The 14,120-nt window shown below is 41.0% G+C and overlaps 1 protein-coding gene across 1 annotated transcript; it reads right to left on the bottom strand.

Annotated features, from left to right (window-relative positions):
- Window positions 1-745: 745 nt before the first annotated feature.
- Window positions 746-5,503, bottom strand: LOC121695454 (IgGFc-binding protein-like). The gene is made up of 6 exons (XM_042076313.1): window positions 5,041-5,503; window positions 4,216-4,780; window positions 3,559-3,755; window positions 3,067-3,450; window positions 2,344-2,597; window positions 746-919 (listed from the first exon to the last, which is right to left on the bottom strand). The coding sequence occupies exons 1-6, from the start codon at window positions 5,236-5,238 to the stop codon at window positions 910-912; spliced, it is 1,608 nt and encodes a 535-aa protein (XP_041932247.1). The 5' UTR covers window positions 5,239-5,503; the 3' UTR covers window positions 746-909.
- Between the last annotated feature and the right edge of the window lie 8,617 nt (window positions 5,504-14,120).

The raw sequence follows: 14,120 nt of genomic DNA, 5'->3' as shown, positions 1-14,120 counted from the left end.
TCTTTGGTAGCTAGACATGAACCTTACTCGGACAGCATATGGCCATGTGTCACAGCATTGAGTTGCCATTGCAACTTCAGCCTTACTGCTTGGTCCCGTCATTGCTGCTTGCAGCTTATTTTGATTTTATATTAATTTTTGATGATTTTTATTTTATATTAGTTTCATTATTTTTTTCACAGTGAAATGTTACTAGAACCTACTGGTATGCCAAAGAACTTCAGGTTCCTCTCCAAAACACATGGGGGGCACCACCATGCATCCAGTAGACTACTACAATGGTCGTAGAAGGGGAATGTATAATGTGGATATTCTTTAAAACGAGCCTTTAAACATGTATAATCTTATTGGCTGTGTAAAATGTTCATTTTGTTTTTCATTACAGTCTATGGCACTATGGCATGGAGTTAGAAGGTGAGAACAGTGGATAGTGGATACTATGGATATTCTGATATTCAGTGCTTGCAAGCAACTTGGTGCATACGTACCAGAGCGGTGGGTGAAGCGTAAAAAATCTGGATATCTTAGCAGAAAGTGCCCTAAGAGAGTAGGCTAAGAGAGAGTAGGCTAGTAGAGTTGTGTGTAAATACAGCTGCTCAAAACTTGGGCTGGACCTCAATATTGTTTGCTATTTTTGTAAGAATTCCACTAGTTTACTCAGGTACTTCAAGACATTGCTTCTGGTTGATGCACTGCTTTATTGAAAACATATTTCATCATACATACTGTAGATGGAATACAGGATCAGTAAAAGTTGTAACTGGTGATAACAGATATGGCAGTTATGATTTTTGCACCATTTTATTATCTCATTAGGGCATGTTCATCATCACTGGTTAATTTTTTAACTCAGTTGGAGATGTGAGCTTCTTTGGCATCCTCATGATGAATCCTTGGTTCTGTGATTCTTCACTGTGGACTGAAAATGGAAGGAAACAAATAATTCTTGACATCAATGAACATGGACTTTTGTTCATGTCCTCTAACTCTGAATATATTAAGCAGTTATATAAACAAGACAAGCTGTTTCTTGATTTAAAAAGCTCTCTATATTTAGTGCTCCAATAAAACACAAAATCAATGTTTTATAAGTTTCTTCCAGTGACTAATCTATTTCTAGTCATTATCATATTCTTCAGAGGAAAATTATAAAATGTCCATTTAAATTCTGGTGATTCCACCATCTTCATTCCACTATCAACTTTACAGTGGTGCAAACACTGGCAGACTCAGAGGAGGGTCGCACACTAAATGCCCTCAAAAATGTCCTATTGACTGGTCTTTACATGAGAAAAACATTTAGTGCCACTTCAAACAATCAATTTGAAGAATGTGTCTTAATGAGTGCGCTTCTAGTGTTGTAAATGTAATGCGACTCTCTATAATTAATATAGTCTGCACTTGGCGTTCCCTATGTGTGTCCATTGGAATGGGGTGCCATTAAGGAGTGCCCTCGATGCTGCTCTTACATGACAGCGTTCCAAAGGGTGTCACTTCCTGTGCAGAATGCAGTAGAATGCAGCCCTGTATATTGCACTACATGTGAGAGAGCATAAAGAAGTGCCGACGTAGGTGCTCCTCTAGTGGATAAAATGTGAAGCAGTGAAGTAAAGGGTGTCCCTACTTGCATCAATTTAGGCAAATCTCCTAATGGATGCCCCTACAGTGGAAAATATGTGAAAGGTGCCCTTACAATGGGATATATAGTTGAGCTTCCCTATAGGTGCCTTTCTGAAAAAAAATCATGAAGTGCACTGCAGCACTATGACGTGCCCTTGCACTGGAAAGGAACAGATCCCAGTATAATGAGATGTAGTGCCCTACAGTCTTTCTTACCATGTGCCCTCTAGGGGAAGGTAAAAAGGAATTAAAAACTATGAGACTATGAGTTTTAGCTTTACTGTTTCTGTTTCAAATGACCCAAAAATGGTACATTTACTGTATGTCTGAATTGGGCCCCTCAATCATATATAATGGGTTATGTTATTCACCCCTGATACTTAAATGGGGGCCCTCAATCAAATTACCCAGGTAATGCTATGTGTGACAATCATGCTGGGTAAGTTTTTCATGTCTCTGCCCAGGGGCCCAGTGGCTCACTCCATGCTTGATACATCATGGCTTTTTGCATGGGGCCCCATGTTGTGAGATATGTGCCCTTTTTGCATGGGGCCCCATGTTGTGAGATATGTGCCCTTTTTGTTTTTTCACCCTGCCCTTCAAAAAGTCTGAGTCCACCACTGGGTGCACATGATGTCAACTTTACAGTGGTGCATATGATAGCAACTTTACAGTGGTGCACATGATAGCAACTTTACAGTGGTGCACATGATGTCAACTTACCACGTTGTAAAATGTACTGGTGACCATTCAAAAACGTTGCTCTGTACGGAGACTGAAAGGCTCTCAGCTGGCCTTCCACATGCTCCACACAGTTGCTCTGCCACACTGTCACTGACGGTCACTGTGATCTCCTGTGACCGACTGTAAGACACAACAACAGCAGACTTCTTCTCGATCACCAGCAGGTCGTTTGTTACTTGAATGGAAACCCCGTTCTCCAGCTTGATGGGCAGAGTTGCCCTCAATCCATTAACCTGTAAAAAATGAAAATGTGTGATCAGTCAAGGATAATAGACTCTAGTCCTCAGGGTCCCTATGAAGTAAGAAGAGTTCAACTGTGTCATCACATTCTATGCTACTAGATTTCTGGAAAGTAACTCAGTGAGTAACGTACCATGATTGATGCAACCCTTTTCAGTACAATTTTAACATAAGCCCTGAATGAATCCCTGTGGAGTATGTCCACACACATTAATTTTAAGAGTGTACAAAGAGACTGGCATCCCTGTGACATGGGAATAGCACATTTCATAGTAGAGGAGCACCAGCTGGCAGAAGTAAGCTGGGACTACTTCTACTACCGGTACATCATCTGTAATAACTCTAATCTCCAGCCTTTACAATTGACATGATTTATATTTTATACAATTATTTTTTTACAATGAGGCACAACACAGATTCACACATTAACTCCTGGTTTTATGATATTTCCAATAGACTCACCCAGGTCTCAAACTGGCTGTTGACCGTGATAAATGCACCATCGAAGAAGGCAGCGATGCCAACAGCAATCACTGGACCAGTCTGCCCACAGGATTGCAGGTCCATCAAGACCCGGAACCACCCCTCTGTTGTGGTGCTGTCACAGGTTGTCACCAGATCATACATTCCACTGTCTTTTCTTCCCACATCTGCTACTCTGCCATTAAAGGTGGTGAAAACCCCATTATTTCCCATAATGCACTGCTTGGCATGGCATCCACGAATGCCATTCTTAACCTCACAGGTCTCATCAATGGCACAAGACATGGATTCAGTATGGCCATGTCCAGATTTAGGACAAATATATTTGACAGTACAGTCATCGGCCACCACTGTCTCTCCAATCTGAGAAAAAAAATCAATAGATATATATGTTTTTAGTCATACTAACGTATAAATATATTCACTATCACTAAAAAAGCAAGTTGGAGTGCTTTTTTAATGGTCTCATACCTTGAGGGTCTTTCCGTTGATGTAGCAACTACACTCGTCCTGTGGTACACAACCTGTTCCATCAAAGTAGTAGCCGGTGTTGCAGGCACATCCCTCAGCGCAGACATCAGCACAGGTAACGCTGGTAAGCCCAGGACATGGGGTCTTACAGGGTGAAGCACAGATGCTGTAATGGCTGTTTGTTGGGCAGGTCAGGGCTTAAGATGAGAATAAAAAGAGAAAGGAAAACACAATGAGAGATATTCAAATTCAACCTTCGCTAGGACTGACAAAATAGGGTAACGCTTTACTTGACAGTATTGACATAAGAGTGACATGACACTGTCATGAACACATGACATTGTCATGACACATGAACCCTAACCCTAACCCTAATCCTAACCTCTAACCCTAACCTTAACTCTAAACCTAACCCTAACTTGTTATGACAAAAACCGAATGTCACTTAATAACAGAAGCGCTATGTCATAAATGTTTATGACTTGTTTATTACACGTTCATGACAGTGTCATGTCACTCTTATGTCGATACTGTCAAGTATAAAAATATAATAGATGGTCAAAATAGACATCTATGTCTAGAACATGGCAATGTGTTAAATTGAACAAAGAGGATACCTTTTAAAATACAAAATTAATATAATTGTGCAATACATACGACATAGGTTGGGTGTCCTCCAGTTCAAGACCTTAACTCCCACATCTTGGCAATCAATGACATAGGCATTAATGCTGTGACAAAGCATCTGGATTCCCTCTGTCACACAAACATCATAGACACAATCTCGGTAGTAGGATGCAGGGTCAATAACATTGTGACATGCTGCAAAGGGTCCGTTGGGGTCAGTGATGATGGAACACTCAGATTCAATCTTGAGCCTCTCGCTTGCTGGACATTTGGGACAATTGTCACCTTCGCAGCCATTCTCACAAACTACACCAGGCACACCAACTTTCCATGAGGACCCAAAAGCGGTCACATCTTTGGTTATTTTGCCATCAGGGAGCTGAAACTCATCGTCTGTTTTGCCGTTGAAGTTGCCACAGAGACCGCAGGTCTTGCCAGCGTATGTATCAGGAACTGTGACAGTGACATGGTACACCAAGTCATAGGTCACTTTCAACCCAAAGTTAGTTGAGATTACATCATTGGCACCAATTTGCTGGATGACAATCTGTCCATCATTGAGGTTCACAGGGAGGTTCATAATGGCTCCATTCACCTGTGTTGAAAATAATAATAATTGCTTTTAGAAAAAGAACTATCAGATAAGTCACTTATCAACAGAAAAAATGTCTGGAAGGACTGTGATATTTTCTATACGGTATGCCCCCATGCAAGTACTAGTTCTTAAGGTAATTTGGGGGGGGGGTCATTGTGTATGCAAGATCAACCAGGGGTCTAGTGGTTATAAAACTCCAGAGATAATGTTGCTGACCCCCTGCAAACTGATGTAAAGTATAATTTGCTAGATGTACTCACCATGGCCAGTCCAACCTGATTCCTGCGCAGGATTATGGTGTTACCATAAATGGTCACAGCCACCAGCTTAGCCACAGACACTTTGGGATCATTTGACATGGCGTACCATTTCTCATTCTCCACCACAACAGTAAAGGGGGTGAGGTCAGTACCGTCCAGATGGCAGCTCTCAGAGGCTGTGTAGGTGCAGGTTCCCATGAAGTCGTACTTTACATGGTCAAAGGTGTTGTAGTGAGGGTCACCCGAGATAGTGCAGACAGCAGATTTAACAGCTTGGCAGGAACTAACGCTGTTCTTCACAGCACAAGTCTTACCAAGACCACAGGAGGACTTCGCTCTTGTAATTTTTCCTGAGGTGCAAGTTATTATTTCTGTGCACTGATCATCGCCCCAGAAGGTCTCTCCTGGCTGGACATAATGCCCATTATACTGGCAGCCACACTCCTCCTTGCGTATGCATTTGTTTCCGCTAAGGAAGTAGCCCTCATCACATGTGCATGTTTGGACACATGGGGTTTTGCATGAGGAAGGTGCAGACTGATCTTCACAAGTTGCTGGACAGGCATTCCCACAGTACTCAAAGTGGCTGTGCTCTGGACATGCAGGAGATGCTGCAGGGAAGATAAGTGCTTTTGAACCATCTGCTCAGACACCAGCATCTCAAGTGCATTTCATGTAGACATCACATTTATAAATACAACTCTGATGAACTAATAAAAATATATTGAGAATTATTGCTCAAGTCAGCTGAGCAATGTCAGCTGACAACTAGTTTTAGTTATCTTATGGCTACTTACGACAGTGTTGAAATTTTCTCCAGTCGTGGACCTTGACCCCAGCTCTTTGGCAGGCATCTGTATAGACTTCCAACATGTTGCAGATGTAGTTTTTCATGTCACTACCTCGACAGTAATCAAACTTGCACATGTCAAAGAAGATGTGTGGCTCAATGACTGCATGGCAGTCCTTAAAGGAAAGATCTAGAATTGGAGTCATGACACCACAGAACACATCAGCCTTTGTACGCCTCCACCAGCTGCAGCCCCCACAGTCGCCGGTGCACTCATCTTTGCAATCCTGTTCATCCTTTTGGTTTGCTACCCTCCAGCTCTTCCCCAGGGCCTCAATGCTTTTTGCCACAGAGCCGTCTGGGTTGATGAGATCGTTGTTTTTGTTTCCATCAAAGTTACCACACAGGCCACCTACTCTTCCCATGAAGCTGCTAGGCACGGTCACTTTCACATACTCTCTCCAGTCATACTGGACAGTCAGCCCAAAGTCTGTCCAGAAGACCACAGACAGACCGCTTTGTTGCAGACTGATCTCTCCTTGTGAAGAAAGCCGTAGGCTGAGAGGCAGATTCCGCATTTCATCATTGAACTAGGAATTACAAGAATTATTTATTTTAACCACCATTTTGTAACTCACATTGCTCTTCAGTTAGAATTTGGATTAAGTAAAGAATATGAACTCACCCAGACCAAGCCGATTTCCTTGCGCACTATTCTAAAAACGTTGCCATAGACATTAATGGTCACCTCACTGACAGTGAGGAGGGAGTCTGCACTTTTCGCGTTCTTCGCAATGACCTCAAAAGCTGGGTGGGTGGCGTCCACATCCATGTTCTTGGCCAGGACGTATGAGCAACTTCCCATGAAGTTGTAGAAATTGCCATCGAACGTGCGATAGTGAGGGTCCCCTATGACCCAGCAGACCCCTGTGTCCGTGGGAGCAACTGGTGGTCCCGCAAAGACATGGCCTGGAAATTTTTTAATTTTTTTATTAGTGTCAGCCCTGATTATCATGACTAATATTTATAATATATTTATTCATATATCTTACAGGTATTATACACTGGTGACTGCATGTGTGTTCTAATACCATAGTTATATATCTGCCACTACATTCAGCTATGAATTAAGGGTATTATTTCTATCTTATTTATATACGTGTCTAACTCATTCGTATTTATTGTCTATTCAAGTAAATTAATTGTTAATTTTATCCCATGTAATTCTAATGTAATTCATGTAGTTTGTGAATAACACTAGAATATGGTGTGTAAGAGGCCTATATCTGAAATTAATCCTAGGAAAAGTTTGGGCATGCATCTGTAGACAAATAAAAGACATTCTAAAGAAAATACATGTTTATATCTCTTTGATTTGATTGAATTTGACTGTGAGTGCATTTTTCACAATATTTATTGTCAGATCTCTTAAAGATTTGCACCCCCCCCCCCTAAAAAAAAAAAAAGCTATACATCCTGGGAAACAAACACTAGTGGCTTGGACAGAGCAAGAAATAATTTATAATAATCAACATCCTGCTTCAGGAGCACAAAGGTGTATTGCAATACTGAAACCAAATCAAAGACCAACAAATATGACAAATATGAATAGCATGCTTTTATTTTATATGAAGACCAACTGTATAAAATGATATTGGGTTAGACATACCAGCAAGAAGCAGAGTGGCAAAGCAAGACAGTATCCCTCTCATCTCCATGGCTACAGAAGATGATGGTTCTCTCCGAATATCTGAAAAAAATAATCAGTCATGAACACAGACCTCAGCATGTGTTTGTTGTCTTCATGAAATAGGCCCTCGTTTATATCCTAGTCCTAGTTTATCTCCGTCGACTAGTTTGGAGCCGTTGGGGAAATGCTTGCTTGCTCCAATTGACTGTTTTAGTTTGTGTAGGCCTACTTGTTGCTAAAAAGCACAGTGTAATCCTCAGATGTCCCAGTAAGGAAATCCAATCCTGGTAGTTAGTGTTTTGCCTCTGGATGACTGGATCTAATAAGCAGTTCCACCTTTTTTTTTCTCCTCAGTTACTTTCTTTCACAACCAAAAGTCCCTGGAATGACAATGAAAGTGCCAGAGCCAAATGGTTCTCTACATTGCACTGGTAGGTTCACATATCTGTGTGAGTTAAAGCTTTTGTTTGCTAGGTAAAGGTAACACAAGGCGACTCAACAGTATCACAGAGGTGGTCTTACCTGAACCAGAAAACTGGAGTAAAGACGCTAGGTGACCACCAGGCCTTAAATTGCATTCGGCACTAAGACATTAGCCAATGAGCAGCAAGCTGACATATTTTTGATGTCACATAGCTGGTATGTGCAGGTCACATGCCACGTACTGTACTTTGGCAGTCTGCAAAATAAAACCGATAACATTAGATAACATTGACGAGAAATGTGCTGATTGTGAGATATTATGGGATATCTTTTAACTCATAGTGTTTCTTGAAACTGCACTGTGCTGTTACTACTATTACTGTATTTTTCCAATTACATATTTGTGAAACAAAGAAAACGGACTGGTGCATGACTAACGTTTTGACACCACTGTCTTCGAAGATACAGTGGTGTTGAATCATTAGTAATTTTTGCTTGCACTAGTAAAGACTTTATGTGTGCTCTAGTTTGTTTTTTTTGGTTTTAACACTCTACCACCCTACCGTTGTGAAACACCTGATTGTGCAGCTTCAACTGGATGAGGTGTGGAGTATCCCACTTTAACTACATATTTGTGACTGATTTGTGCAGATTTATTTTCCGGTGTTTGATATTAATTTGTTTAGGATATGCAGGATACTGCTTGTGTCCTAGCATTGTTCACCCCCAATTAAGAAATTTGTGGGCTTTTTAAAGGTCATTTTCATTTTTTGCTGTTGTTGATGATGATGTTTCAGGTTACTGAATGGATACTCAATGTCAAATGGTGAGTCATAGTTTGTATGGAAGAAAGATTCTGATACACAGATAAATGGAATGTTTCTAATTTACCATCATGTCAAGCAAGATTACTGTTATCAAAATGGAGTACTTACTGGAATACCACACCCCACCACGCTTACCATACACATTAAGTTTTTTGGCCATCAAGACTAATTGCTAATTAATGCTGTGGGTTTAAGTCTTTACTTAGTCACACACTAGGTGAAGTGAAATTTGACCTCTGCATTTGATCCATTCTCATGTTTTAACCTATTCCATAGGTCATATCCCATACTGAACAGCGAGTAGGCCTACTGTACACACACATTAGAAGCAGAAAGCATATACACTAGAAGCAGTGAGCACACATGCATTAAAAACAGTAAGCACACATACATTGAGTACACACATAGTAAGCATACATACAGCTCTGGAAAAGATTAAGAGACCGCTGCATATTTTTCTGATGTCATCCTACGGTTGCTGAGTGACATTCATATTCAAATTTACAGTGGTCTCTTCATTTTGAATATGACCGTCAACTCATTTCAATGTGCAGTAGTCTCTTATTTTTTTCCAGAGCTGTACATTAGAGGCAGTGAGTGCACATACATTAAAGACTGTGAGCACACACATATTAGATGCAGTGAGCACACATACATTAGAGGCAGTGCGCACACACATTAGAGGCAGTGAGCACACAAACATTAGAGGTAGTGAGCGCACATACATTAGAGTCAGTGAGCGCACACATATTAGATGCAGTGAGCACACATACATTAGAGACAGTGAGCACATATACATTAGAGGCAGTGAGCACACACACACATATTAGAGGCAGTGAGCACACATACATTAGAGGCAGTGAGCACACATATATTAGATGCAGTGAGAGCACATACATATTAGAGTCAGTGAGCACACACATATTAGAGTCAGTGAGCACACACATATTAGATGGAGTGACCGCACATATATTAGATGCAGTGAGCACACACACATTAAAGGCAGTGAGCACACATACAGTATATTAGAGTAGGTGAGCACACATTAGAGTCAGTGAGCACACATGCACATATAGTGGTATGCAATAAGAGGAAACTGAATCTTAAAAAGAGAAGGGATTTACCTGAGGTATAACAATAATGAAAAAATAAAAAAGTAGGTAAAATTATAATTTCTTAATACGAGTTGATGACTTCAAAACTTTTACAGCCTCATAACTCAGAGATTTTTCATTTTCAAGGTTCACACAACAAGACATGTATTCCCTCAACCAGCTGTTCTGCCCTGCAGCACATCCAAGATCTAAACTGTGAGCACTTCACTAACATCTGACTTCAGCAAACTACCAGATCACATGTCAGTTGGAAATGGTGGTAAAAAGATGAATGTTAAGTTCCTAAACCTGAGTAGTATCTAGGTGACTTCTAGCTTTTCAGAGGCAGGACTGCATCAGGCAACCGTGAGTTTGTAATGACTAAGATGGCTATTCTGACTTTATTCTGATGTCATCTGTGGGGGAATGTCGTTAGGTAAGGCTTGTTTGCAAATAATGAAAAAAAAAAGAATTTAGAAAGCAACTGGAGGCAAGATTGTGCAATCAATTCTTATGGTCAATATAAGTCTTTTTGTGGCAAGTGATATGTTAGTTATTTGGTCCCTGTTTTTTCTACTTGTGACTTTATGGCTTCGTGGCCATAAGTCATTTACGTCTAGTGTTGAGCTCATTTGCATATTTAAAAAAGAGTTTTCCAAGAAACTTCAAAAAATGTACTTTTCATGGGGGAAAAAATAACCCCATTAGGTTGTATTTTGGGCATATGCAATTAGTATATTGCTCATTTGCATATTTAAATTAATTTTCAAACAAACTTCTAATACAAAATGTTTTACTTTTCATGTAGACTTTCATTGTGTAAAGTTTTATTGTGGTAGAAGTAAAGGAAAAAATTAAGCTTATGCGGGTATATACGCGTTAAGGGCCTTTTAAGAAACTGCTTCCTGCCCCTGATTAGTTTCGAGAGAAGCCCTACATTAAAGCTATCTCTGAAAATAAAACATCCACTTAAGGGAACTTACAAATGTGACTTGTCCAAACATTGTGCTGACATTAAAGAAAGGAAGTAATTTAGCCATTTAATACAAACACTTACCGTTACACTTATTAATTAACCATTTATTAATTGCAATACCATGATTGTAGTGCACCATTAACCTTGCACACACGTCTGTGTAATTAACATTCATATCACTCTGTGCATAGATAAATGTGCTATATAAATAAAAGTTACTTACTTATGTACAAAAGTGGAAATTGTGTGCTGAGGGCTACACCCTGAAGAATGGTGCTACCATGCACGGATTACTACTTACAGTTAAGAACAAAATTATTCATACCCCTGGCAAATCTTGATTCAATGTTGATTTTCTCTTTATCGATATGTTTGTTCTGAAACATGGAATCAAAAAAAGAAGCATTTTCATCTTTTTTAACATTTTTATGAAAAATGGTGTCCAAAATTATTCATATAATTTTTAAATAATCAATGGAAACATCTTTATTTACATTCACAGCTCTCAAACTGGTTCTTATAATAACTACCAAGCCTCTCCATGTCTCCACAATGATTCTAGACTGCACCTTTTTAATAGCAATCTGGGTTTTGAGTCAAGAGCGATTATTTGCCATCCCTCTGGCCTTGTGCTCACTTGACGACTATGGACTATGGCTGGGCCACTCTAAAATGTTGGTATTGTTCTCGGTTAACCATTTCTTGCCTTGTTTAGCTGTATGTTTTGGATCATTGTGTGGTTTAATGGTCCAATGCCGCCTATTGGGGCAGGTCTCTTGGCAGACAGCCTGATCTTCTCCTCCAAAATTCTCAATTTGCCCCTTGTTTTAGTGTTACCGTTTACTTTGAGAAGTTCACCAGGTCCCATTGTCTGAAAAACACCCAAAACGAATACATTTCTTAGCCTGGGTGTTCCCATGCTGCCTTGCGCGCGATTTGATTCACGCTGCTAAGGCAGCCTGGAGACCATGGAGCAAATTTTCGCCTGAGATAGGGAACCAATCACAGAACAGGGGGGAAAGCAAGACGATGATGAGCTATGCACAGACGCATTTGATAGACATCCGTGGCACCCAATAAACGGATCTGGGCATTTTTTTCAAATACGAGAAAATGAACGTTTGGTTCCCAGACCACGTCTCATTGAGAAGTGGTGGCGCTAGCCAGGCTATACATTTCTATAGCTATTGTCCACATTGTGGATGGTGTTTTGAAATGGTGGTTGAAATGTTCACTCCATCTCAAATTGGATCACTTGGTCATCTTGGATGCTGATCATGGATCACTCTTCTCCAAAAATGCACAACTCATCTAAACCTTTATAAGGGCACACCTGGACAAAAAATTTAGCTTTCACTGATTTTGGCATAAAAAAGAACCATTAAATTACAATGACACCATGTCCATTTCAATTGTGGGGGTTAGAAAAGTATTATTTTGGGATGCTTTTCAACCAGGGGGACCTGGTGACCTTCTCAAAGTAAACGGTAACACTAAAGCAAGATGCTACACTGAGATTCTGGAGGAAAAGATCAGGCAGTGTGCCAAGAGACCTGCCCCAATAGGCATCATTGGACCATAAACCATACAATGATCCAAAACATACAGCCAAACAAGTCAAGAAATGGTTAACAAAGAACAATGTCATATTTTAGAGTCCAGACCTCAATCCATCAAAAAAGTGAGTACAAGGCCAGAGTGATGGCAAATAATCGTTCCTGCCTCAAAACCCGGATTGCAGCTAAAAAGGTGCGATCTACAATCATTGTGGAGACATGGAGAGGCTTGGTATGTATTATAAGAACCATTTTGAGAGCTTTGATTGCAAATAAAGAGGTTTCTAGTGATTATTTTAAAAGGGTATGAATAATTGTGGACATGCCATTTTTCATAAAAATGTTAAAAAAAGATCAAATGTTTCCATGTTTCTACCACATTGTCTTACAACCATTTGGCAGTGTAATTTTCATTCAGAACAAACATATTGGTCAAGAGAAAATCAACATTAAATCAATATTTGCCAGGGGTATGAATAGAATTAGGCTATGAATAAGGCTGCTCAAGGCCTGTGCTGCTGAACTGGGGGAGCCACTGAAGCACATCTTCAACTGGAGTCTACGTCTCGGACAAGTTCCAACACTGTGGAAGACATCATGTCTCACCCCCGTCCCCAAGAAACCACACACCAGTGAGCTTAATGACTTCAGGCCTGTCGCTCTAACATCACATGTGATGAAAAAAATGGAGCGACTGGTCTTAGGTATGCTCAGACCCCAGGTACGCCATGCACTAGACCCGTTACAATTTGCATACCAGGAGAAAGTGGGCGTGGACGATGCCATCACTTATCTTTTACACAGGTCACATTCTCACCTAGACAAGGGGAAAAGTGCTGTGAGAATCATGTTCTTTGATTTCTCAAGTGCTTTTAACAACATTCAACCCCTCAGACTGGGAGACAAGCTCTTGCAGATGGGTGTGGACGCTCACCTGGTAACCTGGATTACAGATTACCTGACCGAGCGACCACAGTTCGTCAGACTGAAGAACTGCCTCTCTGACACTGTGATCAGCAGCACCGGAGCGCCACAGGGAACTGTGCTCTCTCCAGTCCTGTTCACCCTGTACACATCTGACTTCTGCTACAACACCGAGTCATGCCACATGCAGAAGTTTTCTGATGATACTGCAATTGTGGGGTGTATCAGGGACGAGCAAGAGGAGGAGTACAGGAGCCTGGTGGAGGACTTTGTGCAGTGGTGCAAACTCAATCACCTTCAACTAAACATTTCAAAGACCAAGGAGATGGTGGTGGATTTCCGCAGGTCTAAGCCCGCTCTGCTACCAGTCTCCATTGATGGGGTCAATGTGGAGGTGGTAAGCACCTACAAGTATCTGGGTCTCCACCTGGACAATAAACTGTACTGGTCAGCCAACACTGATGCACTCTACAAGAAAGGACAGAGCAGGCTGTACTTCCTGAGGAGGCTGCGGTCCTTCAATGTGTGCAGCAAGCTCCTCAGGATGTTCTATCAGTCTGTTGTGGCCAGCGTCCTCTTTTATGCAGTGGTATGCTGGGGAGGAAGCACAAAGATGAAGGATGCTGGGCGACTTGACAGGCTGGTAAGGAAGGCTGGCTCTGTAGTGGGAGCTGAACTGGAGTGCATCACTTCAATATCTGACAAAAGGACCCTAAACAAACTGATCAACATCTTGGACAATGAATGTCATCCGCTCTACAGCACTATCAAGAGCTTGATCAGCTGGAGACTTCGCTCAC

Source organism: Alosa sapidissima, chromosome 21 (genome assembly GCF_018492685.1).
Source record: "Alosa sapidissima isolate fAloSap1 chromosome 21, fAloSap1.pri, whole genome shotgun sequence".
Classification (NCBI taxonomy): domain Eukaryota; kingdom Metazoa; phylum Chordata; class Actinopteri; order Clupeiformes; family Clupeidae; genus Alosa; species Alosa sapidissima.
This window is presented reverse-complemented; position numbering and strand designations above follow the sequence as displayed.